Raw genomic sequence first — 23,501 nt, 5'->3', positions numbered from 1 at the left:
TCCAATAGTTGAAGATATTTTAGAATGGAACAGCAGACAACAGAGTGATATCCTTTGAGCCGCCTCTCTATCATGGCAAAATGTCAAAGAATAAAGTAAGATTAGAGTCGTGCAAAACTAATGATGTAAAAGTTGGCCAGCCTTAGCTCCTCAAACAGCTCTAGAGCTGAAGGAGCCCTGATAACAAAGATTCAATCACCTTCAGGCTAAGCTCAGACTCCATGAGTTTAAAAAGCTCTTTATTCAGGGACTATGAGCCTTTCCGCGAATGCATCAGGCACAATAAAGCTGGGTGAAATACGACCAAAGTAATGAGCAAAGTTATATTGTTGTTTAGCTTAGCATTAGGAATGCTGGCCCTTTATAACTTAATTTATGGATTTATGTGTGCCCTCAGACTCACCGCCTACATTTTACATTTAAAGCACTGCTGATGGAAATAGAAAACCTACTCAAACATCACCTGACTCATCATTGGCAAACTAATTTTGGCTGACCATGTACCATTCGATAAGGTTAACGGAACTGAGTATGCCAAATGTGCTTTATATATTCTTTAATGTTTTTAGACATTCAGTACTTTATAAGTCAAGGTATAAGGCCAACTTTTACATCATTAGTTTTGCACGACTCTAATCTACTTTATTCTTTGACATTTGCCATGATAGAGAGGCGGCTCAAAGGATCACTCTGTTGTCTGCTGTTCCATTCTAAATATCTTCAACTATTGGATTGATGCTATGGCATTCTGTGCAGACGTTCATGGTGCCCAGAAGATGAACCTAATGATAGCAATCCCGACTTCTCCTCTTGTGGCATCATGAGGTCAACATTTGTGGTTTTGGATGAAATGTCCGACAGCTATTCAATGTCACCCAGGATGAACTGTCTCACTTCTCTTCTAGCGCCACCATCAGGTCAAAATATTTTTATATTGCTGATGTGCAAAAACAGGACATTTCCATTAGCCTCAGCTTTACTTTCTGTTCAGTGCAAAAAGCAGATTTTAGTATGCTACCACAATAAACTAAAGCACATAATATTGTGTAACAGTGTAATAGATGGTATATATATATATATATATTAGGGGTGTGACGAGATCTCGTGTGACGAGACCTTGCGAGATGAAAATTTGCGAGATTTCTCGTCGGATTGGAATCGGTCTCGCGAGATTTGTTGTCCAACAAGCAGCTGGAAAACACATGCATAACTATTTGTGACGCCCCCGCCACTTTTAAATAGAAATAAAAAACAGGCTGAGAGGGAGGTTGAAAACACAGGAGAGAGGCATCTATCCCTCTCAGTGGCTGCCCTTGAAGTGGTGGCAAGACCACTGCTCCCGATATCCTTTGCTGTCTCAACTTGCCAAAGCGTGCCTTGCTGTCCCTGCTACCTCTGTTCCCAGCGAGCGCATCTTTTCCACAGCTGGAGACATAGTCAATGCGCAAAGATCCCAACTACTGCCAGAGAATGTGGACATGCTAATATCTGAACAGGATGTGTAGTTGTCAGTGACAACATGATACATCTTTGTATCACAGAGAAAACTTCTTGTTTTGCACATATTGTTTGCACTTGAAAAAAGGAGAAATAATTTTATTGATTTTATTTTAACTTTTATAAAATTTTATTTTATTTCCAATTTGTAGAGGAAGAAGTGACATACTTGTCAGTGACATGCTTGGTTATCTGTTTGCACTATTGCAGTCTGTACTGACAGAGAAGAACCTTTTGTTTGCACATATTGTTTGCATTGGAAAAAAAGGAGGAATATAATATATATATATATATTATATATATATATATATATATTTTTTTTTTTTTTTTTTTTTTTTACTATTTCAACTTTTATAACATTTTATTTTAGTTTCAATCGTAGAGGAAGAAGTTAATTAAGAAGTTCCTTTCAGGATCTGCACAATCTTGCTCTTTGACTCTTCGTAGAGTTTCGGAATTACTGTACGAGTAAAATGTGTGCGTGATGGGATAGTGTATTTTGGTTCTAGTGTGTGGAGAAGGCGCCGGAATCCTTTATTTTCTACCACAGAAAATGGCCTCATATCAGCAGCAATGAAAACACCTATGTCTCTCGTTATTGCTGTGGCTCTGGCGCTTGACGGTGTGAGTTGAGGTCCGAATGTGTGCGTCAGCGTTGTCTGGTTTTTTGGCGTTTTCTTCGGTGCAGTTGTGGATTTGAGTACTGCGCTGTGGTGGTGCTGTAAATGTCTTTGCATTGTGCTGGTATTAGCTGCGCTGTATGGCATTGTTAGCTTGCAGTGTCTGCATATTGTCCGTGTCTTATCACTTACTCTCTTGCCATTTATCATTTCTGCCGGAAACCCAAAATGCTGCCAGACAAAAGATTTGAAAGTGGTGGGGGCATCTTCCATTCCAATACCTGTATTTTCCGACGTCATTCGGCTGCTTGTTGGATCACAATTTAAAAGTGGCGGGGGCGTCGCAAATAGTTATGCATGTGTTTTCCAGCTGCTTGTTGGACAACAAATCTCGCGAGACCGATTTCCAATCCGACGAGAAATCTCGCAAATTTTCATCTCGCAAGGTCTCGTCACACGAGATCTCGTCACACCCCTAATATATATATATATATATACCATCTATTACACTGTTACACAATATTTATGTGCTTTAGTTTATTGTGGTAGCATACTAAAATCTGCTATTTTGCACTGAACAGAAAGTAAAGCTGAGGCTAATGGAAATGTCCTGTTTTGCACATCAGCAATATAAAAATATTTTGACCTGATGGTGGCGCTAGAAGAGAAGTGAGACAGTTCATCCTGGGTGACATTGAATAGCTGTCGAGACATTTCATCCAAAACCACAAATGTTGACCTCATGATGCCACAAGAGGAGAAGTCGGGATTGCTATCATTAGGGTTCATCTTCTGGGCACCATGAACGTCTGCACAGAATGCCATAGCAATCAATCCAATAGTTGAAGATATTTTAGAATGGAACAGCAGACAACAGAGTGATATCCTTTGAGCCGCCTCTCTATCATGGCAAAATGTCAAAGAATAAAGTAAGATTAGAGTCGTGCAAAACTAATGATGTAAAAGTTGGCCAGCCTTAGCTCCTCAAACAGCTCTAGAGCTGAAGGAGCCCTGATAACAAAGATTCAATCACCTTCAGGCTAAGCTCAGACTCCATGAGTTTAAAAAGCTCTTTATTCAGGGACTATGAGCCTTTCCGCGAATGCATCAGGCACAATAAAGCTGGGTGAAATACGACCAAAGTAATGAGCAAAGTTATATTGTTGTTTAGCTTAGCATTAGGAATGCTGGCCCTTTATAACTTAATTTATGGATTTATGTGTGCCCTCAGACTCACCGCCTACATTTTACATTTAAAGCACTGCTGATGGAAATAGAAATCCTACTCAAACATCACTCTGACTCATCATTGGCAAACTTAATTTTGGCTGACCATGTACCATTTGATAAGGTTAACGGAACTGAGTATGCCAAATGTGCTTTATATATTCTTTAACGTTTTTAGACATTCAGTACTTTATAAGTCAAGGTATAACAATCTGGCAAAGTGTGTGTCATGGTGGAAGTGGAGTCCAAGTGGAGGTATGCATTGAAAGCTGCAGCATTAGGCTTCAATTAATCCTAAAAACACTGTTCAGATCAATCAATCAGATTAACACCATCTGGCTCAGGAGAGAAATATCTGTGACAAACCACCTTGTCGAGATGCAGCTGAATAACATTAAATAATTGGCCTTTGGATGTCAAACAGTCAAAGAATATAGAAAAACAGTAGATCTAACAGTGAGTCAGAAATAATTAGTCATTGTAACTGAGGCAGTTCGTGAACTGTAAAGTCCTTCACAACCTTACTGCAGTTGCTCTGAGAGGTGGTTATCCACAAGTGATATCATCAGTGTGGAAACCGCTTTCTCTAAATCACTGGATAAAAAAGGCGGCTCGCTGTCTATAATTGCCTCAAGCTAAAAAATTATAATTAGTTGTCCTCTAGAGGGCCTTGAACTGTTGCATATTTAAAACAAGAGGGAAATGAACCAAAAGTGAAGCTGTTAATTACTAATAGAATATCTGTAGCAAATGTACCAAGGACCTCCTTCAGGAATTTAACTGAAATAACACTCACGAGGCAGGAAAGAGAACTCAGGTGAGATATGGTTTCTTTTAAAGTCACAGCCAAAATAGGTTGGTCTTAAGGGGAAGGTGTGATTGGCAGGGAAAAGCCTTGAGCTTGATGTTTGGCAGCTTTTTAGTGATTTGACTCCTACTTGTTCTTTAGGGAGGCTTTATTGTTGTGACTGGAAGAGGGCATGACAGCAGCCTCTTACATTAAACAGTATCCTAAAGTTCTGACAATTCTTAGAGATAACAAAAAAGTTGATATTGTACCCTAAAATGTTTCTGGTGTGTTGACATTAGATTGTTTTTGAATAGAACAAGAAGTCAGATGGCCCCTAGTGTCTTTCCTTTTGGCTCCCAGCAAAGAAGATAAGATGTTTTTAAGATAAAAAACATCAGCTAACTTGTATTAAGCTTGTCATTTTAGGAGTTTGTAGTGGCTTTAAATAAAAAAAATTAATTCTAGTGTTGGCAAAACATTTGAATTGATCAGCAGCATAGAGATCAATGTTGGCAAGTTGATCTCTTTAGTCCAACAACTATTGGATGCCATGAAATGTTGTACTGACATAGTTGTGTTTGTGTGGGGTCATGAAATATTTCATCTTCTACTAGATGGATTGGCACAAAATGTAGAACAATCGTGGTTCCTAGAGGATAGACCCTAATGATTCCAGTGATCCCTTTCTTGAGGTACCTCTATGACTTTGACACTTGGTACAGACATTCTTGCTCCCCTTGGGATTAACTTTGATCCACTGACTTAGTGCTATGAGCACCATGTAGCACTATGATCAATTCAAAATATTCATTGTCTACTAGGGTTGTCATCTGTCCTGTAAAATTAAGATCATCCTGTATTGAAAAATATAATACACTCTCCATTACTGAATCCATATAGGATGCGATTTGTCCTGTATTTTTGTGCAATGCCAACTCTAAAACATGTTTTCACGTGGTTGAAGTGACAGAGATATAGTGCAGAAGAATCAGAATTTGTGGAAGAAAGTGACACCTACCAAGACAGGCCAGTTGTCAGTCGCTCAAAGTCATTGTTGCCCTGGTCACGGAGACTCAGATGCATGGTCTTTTAAAAAAAACAACTGCAAATACCTCCAGGCTGTAAGCAGAGTGAGGCTGTCCAAACACAGGTGTGAATGGCAGATGGATGACGAGTGGACTAATCCTGTCAATGGACTGTCTGACCTGAAGCTACATTCCCTCAGTCTGGAAAAGGCTTTATTTCAGTGCTTAAATCCAGGAGAGATGCTCTGGATATTATTTTATTTATGTTATATTTTGACAAATAAAAGGAATATCTTTCAGTCATCCACTATTGTCATCTCTGCGGTCTGTCAAGTCTTTTGCCATTGACAAGTTTCTTGCTTCCTCCAAATAAATAGTTTATTTTGACAGTCTGAACATTGTGTCTATGTCTATGATCTGACGCCTTGGTCTGATGCAACTCTGTTTACTCTTATTGACTCTTTATTTCCCTTACAGTCATGTTGAGAATATCAGAGGACACCCTAAATCTCAACCCCACACTTGATTTGTATTTCCCAGGCAACGGGCCGTTGGCAAGCTGTCCCTTATTTTTCCATATGGAAGGTGGCAAGCCTACTTACAGCACAACTGTTGTTTGTAACTGCAAATGTTAGCATCCTAACGCACTAAATTAACATAATTAATGTAGGAACTATACCAAGGGGCAACCTCAGTGGCTGTGATGTGAAGCCTATGTGGAAGTGCTGAAGAGACAGGGCTGCCAACATGGTGGCCAGATATTTAACCCAGGAACACTGTAAAGGAATGTTTTAAGATTTACAAAAGTAACATACACAAATAATCAAATGGCAGGAAAAATAAAGAGTGACTGTTATAATTCTTAACAGTTATACAATAAACTTTCACATTCCCAAGAAACATTTATAGCCTAATGGAAATGACAGGAAATGTGTTGCCTAACATAACAAACGTTTGTACACATTGCACTTTCTGTTTCAATATGATAGCATGAAGGAACACAGGTAGACTTCTCTTGAACAGGCTATATATGTTAGTAGATGATTTTTAGTCTAATTTATTGCCTCCCTAATATGCTAATAACATGTAAGCATGGAGTAGTCCCTCCAACATTGCATTTGACTGCTTTAGGAACTGAATTTGCAGCCTTTATAATTATTAGTATTATTTTTAAAAGTCAAAGTTAACTTTATTTGTTAACGTTGCCGTACAAGACATACAGAGAATTGTAATGACATTTCCCTCAAATCCCTGGTGCAAACGACAATACACATGAAATATTAAATATATATATATACAAGTTAAAAAGATATCTATCTAAATATGGCAAATCTTAAGGATATAAGCAGTATAAATATGGTAAATAAAGCAGTATGAACAGAGTGAACAGTATAAATATGGGTAAACAGTGATTGTAAACAGTTTGATGTACAGCAATTTACTGTACATGCAATTAAAAAAAAGTTAAAGTTTGTAAAGTAGGAGGCTGAAGAAGCAATCTCCTGTTGGCTAGAGACCTTGTTTTACTGAGATAGAGATAAAAAATCAAAATCACACTCATGAATAAGGGAAATATTTCAGCATATTACCTTGAAAGAGTATGGTCCACATTGAATATTGAATCCCCTCTTGTCTTACGCAGGAAAGTTAGTCTACAGTAAATGAAAGGCAGTGTGTTTGCTTTTTGCTTTTAGGTGATTAACTACCTTCATTTCTTTGCTCTTTACTGTTTTGTCTGTTATTTGTGTTTTATTGCATATATAATGTGTGTATATTTATCATTGTAATTGTATTTTGTATCCAGTTTTTACATAATTTTTCGTTTTCATACCCCAAGCAACTTCAATAAACAGATAAATAAACAAAACATTTAATGCAACACCTGAGTCCTCATGACCCCGCTGCGGGTTCACCAAACACACTATTATAAAAACATTCACGCTGATTGGTTGAAAGAACTGTCACTCATGCGTTTGGTCCCGCTCACGCTTCCTTCTGATTGGTCAGTCTTTGACTTTCCCTTTTCCCTATTGGTCGGTTCCGGTGAGCGCTCTGGACAGAGCAGGAAGAGATGTGAGCTGGCCGTCCGCCAGGTAAATATTCAACAGAGGATGCTAGCTGTTCTCATGTCCGACACGACAAACGGACAGCAACTCCCGAATAACCGGAGCAAAGATGAAACCACATGCTTCGTCGAGGACATTAAGGTATTGTACGAGAAGCGAGTGACTTTGTCTGTCACAGTTTGAGAATGGAGAAGTTACAGGGCGCGGCCTGCTGTCATTAGCCTGCCAGCTAGCCCCAGTGCTAACGTTGTGATGTGCAGCAGTTTAATAATAACTGCATCAAACACAGGACAACACGTCATTAGAGATAACAAAACTAACCGGACCGGGTCAGCAGCCTCTTGCAGTGACGTTAAAAACGACATAAAAATACAAAACACGTCAGATAACAACAGTACGTGATTGTTTGGAGAGCTGAGGATAATGCTCAGACCACAGAGCTGGGATTAGCTGGGCTAGGTGTGTGTGTGTGGTTTGTGTCAGGCTACAAAGTGAGCTGTCACTTTATCAATGGATTTACGCAGGGCCGTAAAGAGACAGGATTATGTGAAGATAGTAACCTGTGACGATATTAGCTCCACAAGTTCACTGTGTAAACAAAGCCCGGAGAAGATACTCCTCTGCTTTCTCTCGTCGTCTTGTTTAGCGTTGACCAACATACAACACCCAGACCGAAGCAAAGAAAGCTGCTGGGTGTGTTTACAAGTCTTTAAAGTTGTGTCATTTTGCTGATAGGCGAGATCAGATTGAAGTGAATGGACATGTTTTCAGTCAAGTTGCAGGGTTAAACATCTTTGTTACAGACTTTCATTTAGTTTGTTTTGAACATATATTACTCCACTACTACTGTTCTTCATACTTGGATTTTGTACCTGTGTCCAGTATTCACGTCAGTCGATAGATAAACTTTTTATTCACTGTTAAGTACAAAATCAAAGAGTGACTTTTTTTCAGATGTGTGTTTTTTGGGACGATAAACAGTCCCAGAAACTGTCCTAACTGTCAGGAGGGTTGATAACCTGACAAATACGCATGTGGCTGTGGTAGCTGATTTAAAAGTCGATAGTTACGGAGTTATTTACCCGTCACCACGTCCAAACCAAAACTGAAAACGTTAATGTGAAGTGTCGCTGATGGATGACGTGTTGTGATTCATTCAAATGGACACACAGTGTGTAAGAGGCACGCGCACACACACAACAAGTAACATTTAGGTGAAGTCGTCGTGCACATGTTTCCAAAACACTGTTTTATTTTAGTTAAAGCTGACCACATAAGTTGTGGTTTGCGTTTGCCATCTGTCTGATTTGACACAGTAAACAAACACAGCAGCCACAGCAAATTGGGTTAGTGTCTGGCAGGTAGCTCGTGTCAAGTCCCCTGTGAGAGCCAGATGTTTTGTTTAATTGCAGAGTGTCAAATTGAACAGATAATCACATTTTGATTCTTTAAAATGTGATATCTGTCAAAAAAAGTTTTTTCTTGTGTGAGAGGGACTGCTGGGTTTTGTTACATCTCAGTGGTTTTACAGCCGGCGTCATTTAAAGTGGATTAGATGAGGATTTGTGTTTGTGTGTGTGAGTCTGTTTGTGTCTGTAACAGTATTCGAGCTTTGTGGTCTTAAGCACGGGCTGACCGAGATCACAGCATACACTTGTGGATACGCACACACACACACACGCACACACACACACACACACGCAACGACGTTCCATCAGCCCCCTGCTGCTGCTGCACACAAACAAAATAAAATAATCCTGCCGAGGCAAAGTCCTCGTCACCAAACGCCGCCTATGTCCTCATGACATGCAAAGTAGCTGCAGTGCACATATAAGTGCACATAATTCTGGTCACGTGTTTGGTACGCAGACCAAACATTTTCCCCCTGTGCTCAGCTCCTGTGAAGAGTACTATACAAACGAGTTAAAATCACTGTATGATACAGTTATATACTAAGATAATGTACCTTCTTTCTAAATATGATGGCACCATGTGCAAAATGTTTTGAAATAATGAATGTTACCGTTTGCCTGCAGCTCTTCATCTAAGTAACACATTGAACAGACCGAGTGTACAGCTGACCATGAAGACATCTTTGTTCTCTTTCATAAATGAAAAAAACAAAAAAAAACAAAATAAAATAAAATAATTTATCTGTTGTCAGGAGATTTTATTTTCTATTTAATATCAACATGTGGTGAAGTTGGAGTGGCTGTTTTAAGCACTGTTTATCTGTTGTGTCTATTTACAATTCAAATAATTGTTTACTTGTGTTTATGATTTAAACCTATGTAATCTTAATCGTGTGTCATTACTTGACCTTGTTTTAGAATTGAATTCACTTTTCATAAGTTTGTTGTTGTCTTTTCAGTGCCGCCATTTTAATTTAAGAATTTAGTCTTAAGTGACTGTAGCTTCTTGTAAAACTTATGCTGCACCCATTGGTCGATCAAAAACGTATTCAAATAATTAAAATATTAAAACTGCATCTCTTTTCTTTTTCTTTGCCGTCCACATGGTTAATTTTTTAGTTTTCTGTCTTGCCTGTGTTCCTCTGCCATGGAAGCAATCTGATATTTGTCTGTTTTTATTTTCAGTTTTAGACATCGGACTGAGAGCCTGTAGCCATGGATGTTGCCAAAAACAATGAAAGCACTTTCCCCAGCTTCGTTGATCTGGATAACTTTCTTACCAAGCACAACTCGAACTTTATCTGGCTCCTCGTTGGTAAGTCTGTATCTATCGCCGTGTGGGTGAATATGGAGATCAAGCAATATTTTCTTGACTTCGAGTAATTGGTCGCATATAAAGTGCTGACCTGTCAGCAGTGGATAAAGTTGCATTTTAGATCCATAGCAGTGTCGTAGAAGATATGCTACTCTATGACATTTTTACTACTTCATTTGCATGTAATGTATTAGACAGAGATTTGTGACATGTTATCTCTACAGGTACGAATGTTGACTATTTGGAGGAGTGATAATATTAATTCAGTCCAGATTTTGATGAAGTTCTCTACACAAATGTTAATTACCTTCTTTCATACTCGTTAAAAATATGATGAGGAAAAATTCAATGTCAGGGCCAGAGCAGTTGCTCATTTGGCACATTCGATAATATAGTAAGCATGACAAATTGTTTCAATATCAGCTCATAATAAGTTCTTTTGATTCATGCAGTTATCTTAGGTAAACTGAGGTTTGCTGCATTGAGCTGCACGGTATAAAGTATGATAAAACTCTGTAATATTCCCGAAAGTGTTAAAGATCTCATTTCATGAAAGATTTTAATTAGTGTTTGCTTTTAATTTAGACTGTATTAAGATTTCATTAAATTTAACTATGACAAATGATTGTTTCCAGTTCTTGCTCGGTCCAGGTGCGGCTCTCTGTAAGGCCAGCAATATTGCGTGTCTCACAGAATGAAACAGAAAAAACATTCTGTCCCCAAACACTCTTTGGGTAAAATAAAAACAAAGGTTTAGTGCTTAACTCAGCCATCAGCCCACATAAGAAAGAATAAGTAAGAGTTACTATATTATTTCCATCTGCCTTGGTATATTCCTCTGTGTCATGTCAGAAAAAATAGTATCTGGGCCACAGTTAGCTGGATTTAATTATTTCGTGTACCCAGCTTCTAAATCTGTGCCTGTTAACGCTGCAAAATAACGACATGAAGAAGATCCCTTTGGTTTGTGTCCGACGGTTTGACAGACAGACAGAGGGAGAGAGCAAACGCTAGTCGAGAGACGTAGACACACACACAAACACACAACCCTGCGGCGAATTGCCTCAGCGCCCGACGCTGTCTGAATGTACACTTATTGTTAGAGTCACAAAATGAAAAATACCTGATGTAAACAACTCAAGTACTAGCATCAGAAACCACAAATGTTGTTGATCACGTTGTGTTTTTCCCTTTCAGCCACCATTCTGTCCTGTGGATGGATCATCTATTTAACTTATTACAACTCCCGCAACATTGGCCTCATCCTCACCCTCATCATCAACAGACTCTACAAGGATGGCTACATTCATATTGGTGTGTGCATCAGGAGCTCTGTCACACTGTGATGAATAGCGAGATGGAGCGCTGCCGAAGCCTCGAGTTCAAGGCGTTAACCCAGTCTGCTGAATATTTCATGATGAGCTGGCTTCTCTCAGTGATTATCTCCATTGAGTCTCAACAGCAAACTGCAACCAACACCAGATTGAATTTCTCTCCATAAATGACACGAAACTTAATTTCTACAGCACCTTGAGGCCATAAATCCACGCGTAAATGTGTCATTACTTTTTAGCAAGTGATTTGTTTCTACCAAGAAAGCATCAGTTTCTTGACTAAAGAGCAGATTTTGGCAGGTGCATCTGCTCCGTGATGCAGCCCTAAATACCATACACTCTAATCAAAAAACCCAGAGTGATGCCTACTTTGTGAAGAGACGTGTTTGTGTCGAATATTTTATCAGGCGAATTGGCAAATTCACACCAGAGTGTGTTTGAAAGAAACCCGCAACAAGCTGACTTTGAGCAAACGGGAAGTGCGAGAATGATTGCCACGGCAACATTAAGATTTGATGAGGAAGGCATGACTTAGTTAACAAGTCTTTGGCAACTTGTGTCGCTACAAAATGAGCAGTCACCCAGTGTGCCTGCTTATCTATTTTTAAAATTGTATTGGTTTTTGTCTTTCTTGAATTGATTCAGGGCTCTAACAGAGGTTGTTTTCGTGTGTAGGGGCAGCATTCACAAAAAGCTTTTTTACTTAATAATTGTATAAACAGAGCACAGCACCAGAGCAGAACCTTCATAACAAATCAAGCGTACACATCCTGTCCTCCGCCAGTCAGAGGAAAAAGTCAAAAAATATCACAGACATGAGGAAGTGTCAGCTGGGTTGACGCCACTCGGCTTGAACAGCACAGGCGCTGACGCTCTCTGCGTGAAATGAGTGAAACACAAGAAGATGATGTGAGCCAAAAAGGATTAATGGTGGAAGATCATGTTCAGTTTTCTTGCTCATTTCTCTCTCTCAGTGACAGACTCTGACCTACTTATTGTACAATTAGATCCTAATTAAGATTATATTTTTTTTCTAAAGGATAAGAGGGAGACAGAGAGATTAAATATCCTAGCAACATCCAGACTGTTTATTTCCACCACAGCTTGTACAACCGACTAATTACATCCTTTGTTTATCCATTTTAATTAGCTGCTTTGTTGGCTAGGATTCAGATCATTGTGATCAAATCCCTAACGTTTATATAGCTTCATATGTTATGTAAATATTATACTTTTATGTCTGTGTAACATACAATGTATCTGACCCCACCACAGGCTCCTTCTCCTTCTCTGTGCTGTCGGGGAAAGTCATGTTCAGAGACGTCTACTACATCAACCAAGACATGTCGATCAGGTAACCTGACCCGTGCTGCATCTCTCCTCCTCTTCCTCTTTGATCGCACGGCTTGCTTATCGGTTATGTTTCTCTTCTGTGTTACAGGATACAGGATGGCTTCCTCATATTTCGTTGGTGGAAAATGTATAACCCAAAACAGAAACAGCATGGTGAGAAGAGTGGATATGTGTTTACATAGTTTAGCAGCTTGTAATTATGCTAATGCTGAAGATAAATGTAGCTTAAATAAGCTTTGCTTGGATTTATAGTCTTGGCAAAAGTTTATTTGTTAGTATTTTTTAATATATTTCAACTTTGTAGAACAGTATAAAGTTCTTCAGTCTGTTCAAAGTGTAGCAGCTTTCTAAGTGAACCAGTCATGGAAGGGAAACATCAACAGGAGTTGTGAGTTTCTTCTCTGTGTCTTTCCGTCAGACCCCAAGGCAGAGACCAGGCTTTACGTGACGGTCAACGGCTTTGAATTTCACGTCTACAACCGGACTGACCTCTATGCCCGACTGCAGGAGACCTTCGGGCTGGAGCCCACACTCTTAACACCCAAGAAAGATGAGGAGAAGGGACGAGAGGACAGAAACAAGACCCTAGATAGGTAGGTGTGACCGAGGCCTCTGGGAAAATCAAACTTCTCTAACTTTGCTGAGTTGAAGTTACTTTCAAAAAATTCAATTTTAATAGAAACTCCTCATTGCTGAGTACCGACAATATCTTACTTATGTAGCTGTCTCACCTTATGATGATATAAAAACGACATTTGGTAAATCGCCTGATCCACAAGTTTGAGCGGTGAACAAAACTGCCAAAAAAAAGGAATCAGCAATTTTCCATCACAGATGACTGATGAATAAAGATTAGATGACAGGCAAGAAAAAGCTGCACATGGGCGCGCTCCCTTATCACCACATGCATTGGAAGTGTCGGCACAGAGGAGAGCTATTGTGATTCCGTACTGACAACCAGATTAAATGTACTGACTGGAAATATATTAAATTGACTGAATGTCTTTTGGTCTTTTTATAGTGTGAACATCAAAGCAGAGAGTCAGGACCCCACGTCATCTTGGCGCTCCCTCATTCCTGTCATCAAAGTTAACATCAGCACTGTAAGTACCTCAGAAATTCAACAAAACATTTATGGGATTTGGTCAATGGCCTGAAGAAAGGAAGCACAATTCTTTTTTAGAAATGACTACAACAGAACGTCTCTGAAGTGTTTTGGGCCTTCCTTTATTACATGTTTTTGCTTGCTCTCTTGTAGGGCCGTCTGGCTTTTGGTAACCACTGCCTCCCCCAAACTCTGTGCGTGAACTTTGAGGATGCCTTCCTGACGTACGCCACCAAGCCTCCATCCAGCCACCTGGACCAGTACATGCACATCGTCAAAGGCTCGCTGGAGAATGTGCGCGTCATGCTGGTTCCCAGTCCGCGCTACCTTGGCATGCAGAATGATGAGTAAGTAAAGAAAAATTGTACTTATTTTTAATTTGAATTTAAGTTGCAGTAACATCACCCCAAAGAAGTTTAAATTCAGGTGTAAAATTCCTCTGCAGACTTCTTGGTACTTATTTATTCAAAGCACTTTGTGAAAATTAACATAACATAATTTTTCTTGTCAAATTGTTGTCACGACTAAAACTGTTTTGCCTGAAAACATTTTTCGAGATAAATCTCTTGCCTGGAAAAATAATAACCACAAAATTCATTATACAGTTTAAAATTGATAATGCTGTGCACTGCAATCTGCACTGCGATATGCAATGTGTGTGAATCTGAAAGAAAGGCAGAAGACAGAAGATTAAAACAGAAGTGTAGCTTTTTGTGCCACATTTGTGATGAGTAAATTTCAAATAACATTTTCTTTTTTGTACATTCAGCCACTTGCCATTTAACTGATGACCCTGCTTTTCGGTTGAGTGTAGGAATAGATGGTTGGATTTAGCTATTGAAAGATTTAGTAACAAAAACTTGGCAGAATATTTGAATCAGGCCTCTTTTTTTCTCCTCTAATTGTTGTTACCTGGCAGCTTTAAATGTACTGCATCATAAGTGAGGATACCATAAACCGTTATCTGTACTTCAGCCAAATGAAATGACACAGAGTAAATTCCGTTAGCCCTCCGCGAGAGTCACTCTCAATAAAAAAAACTTGGCGTCCACAGAGGCTGTTGTTGCCATCAATGATTTCAACCTCCAGTAGACCTTTACTTGTCTTAAAGCTTTTTTTTTTTTTTACTTCCAGTGAGATGAAAGCCGCTGCATTTATGAAACTAAGTGTCTTCGTGCAAGAATCGAGCGACAGTATCGACTGAATGTTTAATTCATGCTTTGGAGCCTTTTAGGTACCTGCCAACCTGCTGTGACAAGACCAGGCTGCAGAGTTCATAACCTCTACATAAAATCTGTACTTTGACTCTAAACTTTGTGGATTTCTCATCCAGACCTCCCAGACTGATGGGTGAAGGCTTTGTGGTCATGCAGTCCAATGATGTTGACATCTACTATTACCAGGATGAACCTGGTAAGCTCACACACACTCGAACACAGACAGATGATGTACAAATGTTTATAATTGGGACATTCTTTTCCTCCTCTACACTTTATGGCTGTTAGAAAAATTAGTTTCAAGATTGCCTGCAAGGTTTTTTTTTTGTTTTTTTTGTCCACTTTTATCTTTTTGTTCAGCATTTGTTGTCACCGTCTTCTAGAGCTTGAAATGCGTGTTTGTGTGTGTGTGCAGGTCTGGTCCCTGTGGAGCAGGAGAGCGGGGAGGAGGCAGAGACGTGCAGCGAGGGCGATAAGCTTCAGGATCTGCCTCCGTGCTGGGGTCTGGACATTGTTTGTGGAAAAGGGACTGACTTCAACTACGGTCCATGGGCAGATCGTCAGAGGTGAGTAATGATGAGGCACGAACACACAAACTTCATCAAAGTTTCATTAAAGAATTTAAGCACAAAATCTCTTGTAAGTCCCGCCACGGTGCTGCGCATACTACACATATTACACAAACAGTGGAATTTATTGACATCAAACAAGTGGCACAAATGTGGTTCGCATTTCAAATTGGTGAATGACACTAATTTGGAAAACATAGCACTGTTCTTATGTCTTTTGCATAACCGCACAGCATATCAATACAGATGTAAATGTAGTAGATGTAAGATGAATGCTGTTTTGGTCAAGTGAGTCTTCAAACAGCTCAAACTTGTAAAGCTTCGGGCTTTACAGATTTCATCTTTCATTTGCATAAACTCTTACTTTTCTCAGGGACTGTCTGTGGAAGTTCTTCCTGCCGGCTGACTACCAGGCCATGAAAGTGACCGAGGTCGCCCAGCCAGGAAAACCCAGGCAGATCCAGGCGTTCGAGCTCCGCATGAACATCATTGCTGACGCCACCATCGATCTGCTTTTTACCAAAAACAGGGTGACTCTCTCTCTCTCTCTCTCTCTCTCTCTGTCTCCCCCCTTTCTTTCTTTGTAATCTCTGTGATCTTTATTCCTCCCCCTGCTGCTCCCCTTGTCTTTGCCTTTATGGCTCACCATGTTTTAGCTGCTGATATTGGTTCATGTTTTATGCTTTTTCAAATTTGCCTCCTCGAGCAGTGCAGGAATTCTCACAAAGCTAAGCACGTGAAGTGCATACTAAATATCAACATAAATGCGTGTTGAATAAAAACATGAAAAGGCTCGTCACTGAAGATTGCCATTTTGTTACATCTTTTCAGCATATTTTTGTTCAATTTAGGCGACTTTCTTGTATTTTTAAGGCAGTCTCTCTAATAATTTGACAGCATGTATGACTTTTTGGTTTGCTCTCTCTTTGTCACCCCCCCATGCTCTATCTTCATCTCTGTTACTAGGAAACCAATGCAATCCATGTGAATGTAGGAGCAGGCTCTTACCTGGAAGTCAACATCCCCATGACTGTAGGAGAGAACGGTGAGTGTCTGTTTGAAATATCACTATACTAAAATGTCAAAATGTCAGAACTTCAATCAGCTGCCACAGCAAAGGTCCCACTGCCTTCAGGACAGATAGAAACTCACATCAACAGATTTCCCATCATTTGATGATCAGCTGTCGCACTGGTTAATGGCTGAACTAAGCCAGAAATATATATATGAATGTTGAGAATTAATGTGCCTTAAGCTGGACACAGTATAATTGGATCTTTCTCTATTTTCCAGTGAAATATATCATGTAGGAAAATTGTGTAGGGTCATTCACAGTTATCACCTGATGCCACAGCTCCCCTCGCCTTTTCAGAGCGTTCATCATTTATCCGTCTGTACACAACCTGTTCAGCACCACAGCAGATAGACACAGTTAGAGACTAGCTGGTAAACACAGTGGAGCATTTAGCAGCCAGATATTTCCCTCAGGAGTCAGACACGGCTCCAATTGAATGATCATTTTGCTCCGTAACTGCTGGTTTACGAAGATGTTATGTCAGTGTTGTGTTCACCTCTTGTTTGTGCTGTTGCCATAGTGAGCCCAACGTGAATTCAACATTGTGGAAATTATGTTTATATGTGTATATTGCAGTTGCTTTCAGTTATTATAACTGATGAATGGTCATTGAAATCACCACAACAGAATATTAGCCCTGTTACCAAGGTCAATTTACTTTAATAAAGAATTTTGTGAGTACGGACTGTGAACTGCAGAGTGTGACAACAATAAATCAAAATAAATGGAGAAAGTCTTTGGAGAAGTTTGATGCAAAAATGATAATTTATTGTTAAAAATCAGCGTTTTAGAGCGACTCTGTAGTTGAATGTTACATCATGCATGCCACATGGTCACAGTAATTACGGGTTCGATTCCCACCATGCTCCTCTCTCTCCCCACTGTCTGTTCGCCTCTTCACCTGTCACTATCAAATCAATAAAAAAACAAAAACAATCTTTCCAATAAGGTTGAGCCTTAAATAATCTGTTTGCATAGAGAGCTAAGTCTGATTCATAGCAGGGACAGTCAGGGCTGCATAACAATAATTCAGCACTAGGATCAGATTGGGGGGGTTGAGCTGAATTCAGACACATAAGTAAAGTCCTGCTCATTACTAAGACAGAATCTATTTAATGACTGGCTTCAGTCAGATTTTATTTATATATGCCACAATCACAGATCTCAAATTATTTCTGTTGGCTATACAATCTGTACAGCGGGCACTACCCTCTGTTCTTAGAACCTTAATTCAGGTAAGGTAAGAGCTCTAAACTACATTTTTCTTACTTCAGATATATAGAGCACATTATTTAACACGTCATTATTATTGTATTAATATTTTACATTTATACCGTACTGTAAATGTTACACACACATCAGATCATCTCAAATTGTTTGTAAAATGGCGTTGAAAACATCCAGTATTGGCAGAGACGAAGGGAACCTCATGTCATCATTGGCACAGAACTAAAAGAAGTTCCAAGACATCATCAAGGGATCATGCTGAAGTACTATTACTGAACTGTGTACCAGAGGAAACGTCTTACTTTAAAGTTTCTGCAAAATCACAAACACATCTCTGCAAGCTGTGACTAAAGTTTACTACATGAGAGCCCTTTGCATTTTTTATGTACAGTGTCTATGAGTATCTAGAAAAGCGCTTTTAGATAAAATGCAATATATGTTGTGTAAGTGTAACACTCTCCACACCACATAGGTTAGGTGAGCTTAAATTCAATACTGAAGTTTATCCTCCATTATTCAGTAATACAGATAAAAGATGAAGTTAAACTATCAGAAATTCAATTCAAAGTCATGTCCAGAATAAAACTGCTGACCTCAGGGAACATCAACAGTCTCAGCACTGATAGTTTGTGAGATATGTGTAATAATTGATCACACTGAGCTGATAATATTTGGCAGTCATCAGTCAATTCTCTCCTCTGCCCCCTGAAATGCAGTTAACATAAGTAGCTTTTCAAGTTTTGCTGGTAAATGACATTATTTACAAGAACTTCGCCCTAGCTCTGGGTTCTGAGAACTGATAGCTCTGCTGCTCTGTCTCTCTCCTCTGCCCTCAGGCTACTCTCCCACCATCAAAGGCCAGCTGCTTCATGTGGACACCACCAGCAGCATGCTGTACAGGACTCTTCTGGAGGCTGAGATGCTGGCGGTGAGTAGCTGGCAATTACACAAGAAGCTTTTCAGTTGACGTATTGGACAGAAATTTAGAAAAATCACTTCTCTGCTGACTTACAGATGCAAAGACAAGTTGCAAATCAGATTTGAAATGCACATACATAGTAAGTGCTCCGCCATTAGTGAAATCGTGTTCTGTTCCCTCAGTTCCACGTGATAGCCAGCTACCCTCGGGTGTGGAACATGCCTCAATCGTGGCAGTGTGAGATTGAGGTGTACAAGGCGACGTACCACTTCATCTACGCTCAGAAAAACTTCTTCACTGGTGAGTCGTTCAGCACACACCTTGTCAGAGCAGTTAATGCTTAGCTTTGTTAGAGTGAAATATAGGATGGTAAAACTTTCCATTTCTTTCACTCACTGTTCGTTCTTTCTTTTTCTTTTTTAGATTTGATCCAGGACTGGGCGAGTGACAGCGCCCCAGACATCTACTCCTTTGTGCCGTATTCCTGGAAGTTCAAGATCCTTTTCCACCAGTTTGAGATGATCTGGGCAGCAAACCAGCACAACTGGATCGATTGCTCCACCAAGCAGCAAGAGAATGGTACGAAAGATGATCTTCCGGATGTAAATAACTTAAGAAGCAGAAAGTTCATACTAAATGAAAAGTTTCCTACTTTGAATAAAAAAGATGAATTGTTTTTACACAGAAAGTGTATTTATTATGACTAAAAGTTTCACTAAAAATTAAATACATATGCATATTTTTTGACAGCAGTTACTTTATACAGTCAATAATGATTTTCAGTGAGTAAGACAAAGGTGTAAGATCAAATCACTAAACATTCAATTCTTGAGGCAGATGTTTCATTTTCTGCATCTTGAATCTCATCTTCATATGCAAACATGAGTCAGACCACAAATCACAGGCTCATTTGAGACACACGTACAGATGATTCTGTGGTGATGTGAATGTAAAAAATTCTTGACTAATTATATTCACAGCAAGTTGATCTAACAAGTAAGTGCAAGAACACTAATAGAAAATACCCACATCCAGCCATGAAAGCAATAGATAACTTAATGCCTCTGGAAGCTGATGTCCATGACAGGATACTATAAAATCATTATATCTTGTACAATATATACTTCACTTAATCCCAGAGCAGGGCAGACTAATCAATTGCATTATTGATCTTCTGTAGTTTACCTGGCAGCATGCGGTGAGACGCTCAATATAGACTTCACTTTGCCTTTCAATGAGTTTGTTCCAACCACCTGCCATACCCGCTTCAGCTTAAAGGTGAGTCATGCTTTAAGTGAATTTGATTTGTTCAGAAAATCAGGAAAAACGTTTTTCATTCCAGACATATTGCCGCATACGCAGCGTGTTTTTAGTATTTGTTAGATGTCGATTTTTGCAATTCAGATGTATTCTCTAGTCTTTGACACCAACCATGAATATGCGCGGGTGCCGTTCATGTATCGTATATGTGTTCCGTCCTCCTCAGGCAGAGGACACAGACATGCGACTGTCCCTGCCAGAGTGCCACCCGAGCCGCTATCCCCTCCTCACGCTGGCCAAAGACTACCAGAACGTCAAACTGCCCCCGGACATGTTCATGCAGGGGGAGAACCAAGGTGCTCCCCCTCCCAAGCCTGGCAAGTCCCGCTGGAGGAACATCACCCACGCAGAGTGAGTTAAACCTGGGAATTATTTCTCTATAGTTGTGGGCAAAAAAATGAGCGTGTTAGCAAAGAGCAGGATGATTCATCGATGTAACGCTGACTCACATCAATATCAATGCTTGGTAGGAAAGAAATGTTGCGGAGGTAGTAGGTGGTAATTTTATGCAAATGTACCACTTACTGTCACTTTGTAAGCTTTGTTGGCTTGATAGTTACTGTTTCTGTTGGTTTTAGGTGAAGTGTAATAGCCTGATTATTAGGGCTGTTTTGACAGATTGAATTGTGCTGTGTCAGTTCTATTTGGCACCCTCAATTGTATAAAAGTTTTTAACTAATTTTTTTAAATGTTGAGTTATCCCTTGCTTGAGATAAAGATAGGAGGTATAGACTCTTTTTCTTAGAGCGTGCACCAGTGGTGCCATACCAGTCTTTTTCTACTGTTCTGCATCCATCTTAGTCTGCATTTCTTTTGTGCCCAGAGCATATTTCCACATAAGCACCACCCCGCAGGTTCATCAAAGTTCATAAAGCTGCTGGAGAACTTGTGCTAGTTGATTAGCACATGCATTGTGCGCACTAGTACATAATATCTCAACATAAACAACATCTAGATCATTTATTATGTATAGCTCAGAGCCAGACTACACTGATGTAGCACTGTGAGACCCACTTACCCCCCTGGGAGGTTACGATCGAATTCTGTCTGGACCGCTGCACTCTGTGCTGCAGAGAAATCAGGCGCAACCCATTTGCCGTGTATTCGCCTCGACTTTATGTCCTCGATCCTCGGTTCATAAAGCAAATGATAACTGGAAAATCCACTTCAAATGATGATAGACTAAGCATTTTGACTGTGTACTGAGCGTGCATGTTTTTTTTTTTTTCCCTTACATCAGAGCCGGCTGGGTGGATTGCTGGAGTGTGCCCAACTTCTTGCTCATCATTGACTACACCTGGCACCCTATTTATCCGCAGAAGGCCGATGAGCAACTCAAGCAGTCGTGTAAGCGTACTTCTTTAGTATCAGTTTGCTCTACAGCTAATCACACCACTGTCGACTGTGGAAGAAACATCATCTTACCTACAGTGCATGATGTGATTTGTGTCTGAAGTGTCAGAGATGGAGGAATCGATGCTGTCAGCTCTACGTCCTCCAGAACACTCCTCGGCACCTCACAATGCCCAACCGCGCTACACCTCCACGTCTGCCTCAGCTGCCCACAGCCGCATGCCCACTGACCCCTCAGAGCTGCCTCCCGACAGACTTCACGTGGAGATGGAAATGTCGCCAGACTCTCAAATCATCCTCTACGGACCTTTGCTCCGAGCACTGATCTCCATTAAGGTACAGAAACGCTCGAGTCACCGTGGCACCATTTTTCACTCGGTAGTTTAATTTAATAGTGGGGATGCTAAAGTTTTTGGATGATAATGAAACCACCACAAACTAATTTGTGTTAACGAATCAATTAGAAGGCTAAACGGCTCATTTTTCTAACCTTCCTTTCCTCTGTCGCTACAGGAAAACTACTTTGGTGAGGACGACATGTACACAGACTTTGAGGAGGCAGTATCCAGCCCTGTGTTGTCCACCTCCACCTCCTCGGGCCTCGGTTGGTCTCCTCTTGGAATGGAAGACAGCGAACAGAAGGAAACCTCAGACATCCATCCGCTGGACCTGCGCCCCTGGGACATCACCGTGTACATCAACCTCTACAAAGTCCATGGCCGACTGCCAATGGTAAAACAGATGACTGCCAAGTCTATGTAATGATTTGGTTTGAGAAGAAAAGAGCAAGAGAGAGAGAGAGAGAAGTGCATTAAAGATGATTCTTAATGTATTACATCAGTAGGGTGAAATAAAAATGATAAAAATGTGCAGTACAGACATAGAAGACAAAAATATATATATTTGTTGTATGTATCATTAAGTCTACTTTATTTACCCCCATTGAGTTGATGCATGTGTATGAAAACAGCTTGATGCATGAGTCCACATGTTTACTCACTGTTTCTCCTTGCCTCCAGCACTGCAGCAGCGAGGGTCCCGAAGGTCCGTCCGGCTTCCTGGAGCGTCTGTGTTTTGAGATGAAAAAGGGTTACAAGGAGACGATGCTTCAGCTGCTCCTGTCTCCCATTCACATCTTCATCAGTGACAACTACCAGGTCCGGAACGCAGCTACACTAGCCTGATATGAATATTTCGGTGCAGTCGCTTTAGATCTTTATAGGAAACCGCTTGAGAAAAAGATGTTTATGTCAAGCAGCGCACAAGAAAATGTAACAACAATAAAACAAAAGTGACATGTCGTGCTCAGCATTCATCGTTCTAATTACAAAGGGTAATCAAGACAGTGTGATTCTGAAACTGTGTTGTGAAGAGGTTAAATAATTCATACACAAACAACTCTTTTCTTTATCGGGGTGATTCAGTCTTTACGAAGCACCATAAATAAAGCATAATTTAAAATGTGCTTTTCACCAGCCATGTTTGCATAAGCACCTGCATATTGTACAACCGCGCAGGGTTTCTAAGCTTTAGCCGTGAGTTGAATATCTTTCCCTAATCCCTGACAAAGAATGTGTAACCCTCATCTCACTCCTCAAGTGACACTAGAAGCTCTCTTTTTATGGCACTTGCAGGGATACAATGAAATGAATTTCACTTTATTTGAAGCTGAAATGTCCCTCATGTTGTTCACTTTCGGTTTGTTACCCAGTGAAGTATGAGAGTAGAAATATTTGACTGTTGTTCGATGTCCACAGCGTCCCACAGCAGATGGGGTTTTGAGGGATGGTCACCTGAGTCTGTCAGGCCTACAGATGAGGGCCCATGCCATGTTCTCCGCTCAGGGCCTCCCACTGGGCAGCGACACGCTGGAGTACGCCTGGCTCATCGACATGCAGGCTGGGGGGCTGACAGGCAGGGTCTCTGTTCCACAGGTACGTATGTTTGTTTGGCTTAAGTAAAAGAGTGGTTTGGAATGTGGAAGGGATAAATGTTTACAGCTTTAGATTATCATCATGTGACTACTTTTCAAGTCATGTTTTCTAAAGCTCACTCGTTTGTTCAATATAATTCCCTC

General features: G+C 40.2%; 1 protein-coding gene across 5 annotated transcripts in view; it reads left to right on the top strand.

Annotated features, from left to right (window-relative positions):
* The first annotated feature begins 7,210 nt into the window (after nucleotides 1–7,210).
* The window catches only part of kiaa1109 (KIAA1109 ortholog), a 64,549-nt gene continuing 48,258 nt past the window's right edge, over nucleotides 7,211–23,501 (top strand). For all 5 annotated transcript variants that reach the window (XM_019262714.2, XM_019262719.2, XM_019262718.2 and 2 more), the window contains exons 1-22: nucleotides 7,211–7,366; nucleotides 9,823–9,952; nucleotides 11,150–11,266; nucleotides 12,562–12,640; nucleotides 12,728–12,792; nucleotides 13,058–13,232; nucleotides 13,661–13,742; nucleotides 13,898–14,091; nucleotides 15,078–15,157; nucleotides 15,377–15,527; nucleotides 15,904–16,060; nucleotides 16,497–16,575; nucleotides 18,669–18,760; nucleotides 18,934–19,051; nucleotides 19,175–19,330; nucleotides 19,932–20,029; nucleotides 20,238–20,422; nucleotides 21,312–21,418; nucleotides 21,528–21,760; nucleotides 21,938–22,156; nucleotides 22,444–22,581; nucleotides 23,182–23,358. In XM_019262714.2, coding sequence (XP_019118259.2) covers nucleotides 9,853–9,952; nucleotides 11,150–11,266; nucleotides 12,562–12,640; nucleotides 12,728–12,792; nucleotides 13,058–13,232; nucleotides 13,661–13,742; nucleotides 13,898–14,091; nucleotides 15,078–15,157; nucleotides 15,377–15,527; nucleotides 15,904–16,060; nucleotides 16,497–16,575; nucleotides 18,669–18,760; nucleotides 18,934–19,051; nucleotides 19,175–19,330; nucleotides 19,932–20,029; nucleotides 20,238–20,422; nucleotides 21,312–21,418; nucleotides 21,528–21,760; nucleotides 21,938–22,156; nucleotides 22,444–22,581; nucleotides 23,182–23,358 — 2,802 coding nt within the window. In that variant the 5' untranslated portion in view covers nucleotides 7,211–7,366; nucleotides 9,823–9,852. The remainder of the gene's footprint in view (nucleotides 7,367–9,822; nucleotides 9,953–11,149; nucleotides 11,267–12,561; nucleotides 12,641–12,727; nucleotides 12,793–13,057; nucleotides 13,233–13,660; nucleotides 13,743–13,897; nucleotides 14,092–15,077; nucleotides 15,158–15,376; nucleotides 15,528–15,903; nucleotides 16,061–16,496; nucleotides 16,576–18,668; nucleotides 18,761–18,933; nucleotides 19,052–19,174; nucleotides 19,331–19,931; nucleotides 20,030–20,237; nucleotides 20,423–21,311; nucleotides 21,419–21,527; nucleotides 21,761–21,937; nucleotides 22,157–22,443; nucleotides 22,582–23,181; nucleotides 23,359–23,501) is intronic.

This window comes from Larimichthys crocea, chromosome XXIV (genome assembly GCF_000972845.2).
Source record: "Larimichthys crocea isolate SSNF chromosome XXIV, L_crocea_2.0, whole genome shotgun sequence".
Classification (NCBI taxonomy): domain Eukaryota; kingdom Metazoa; phylum Chordata; class Actinopteri; family Sciaenidae; genus Larimichthys; species Larimichthys crocea.
The sequence above is the reverse complement of the archived record's forward strand: the minus strand, read 5'-3'. Positions and strand labels throughout refer to the sequence as shown.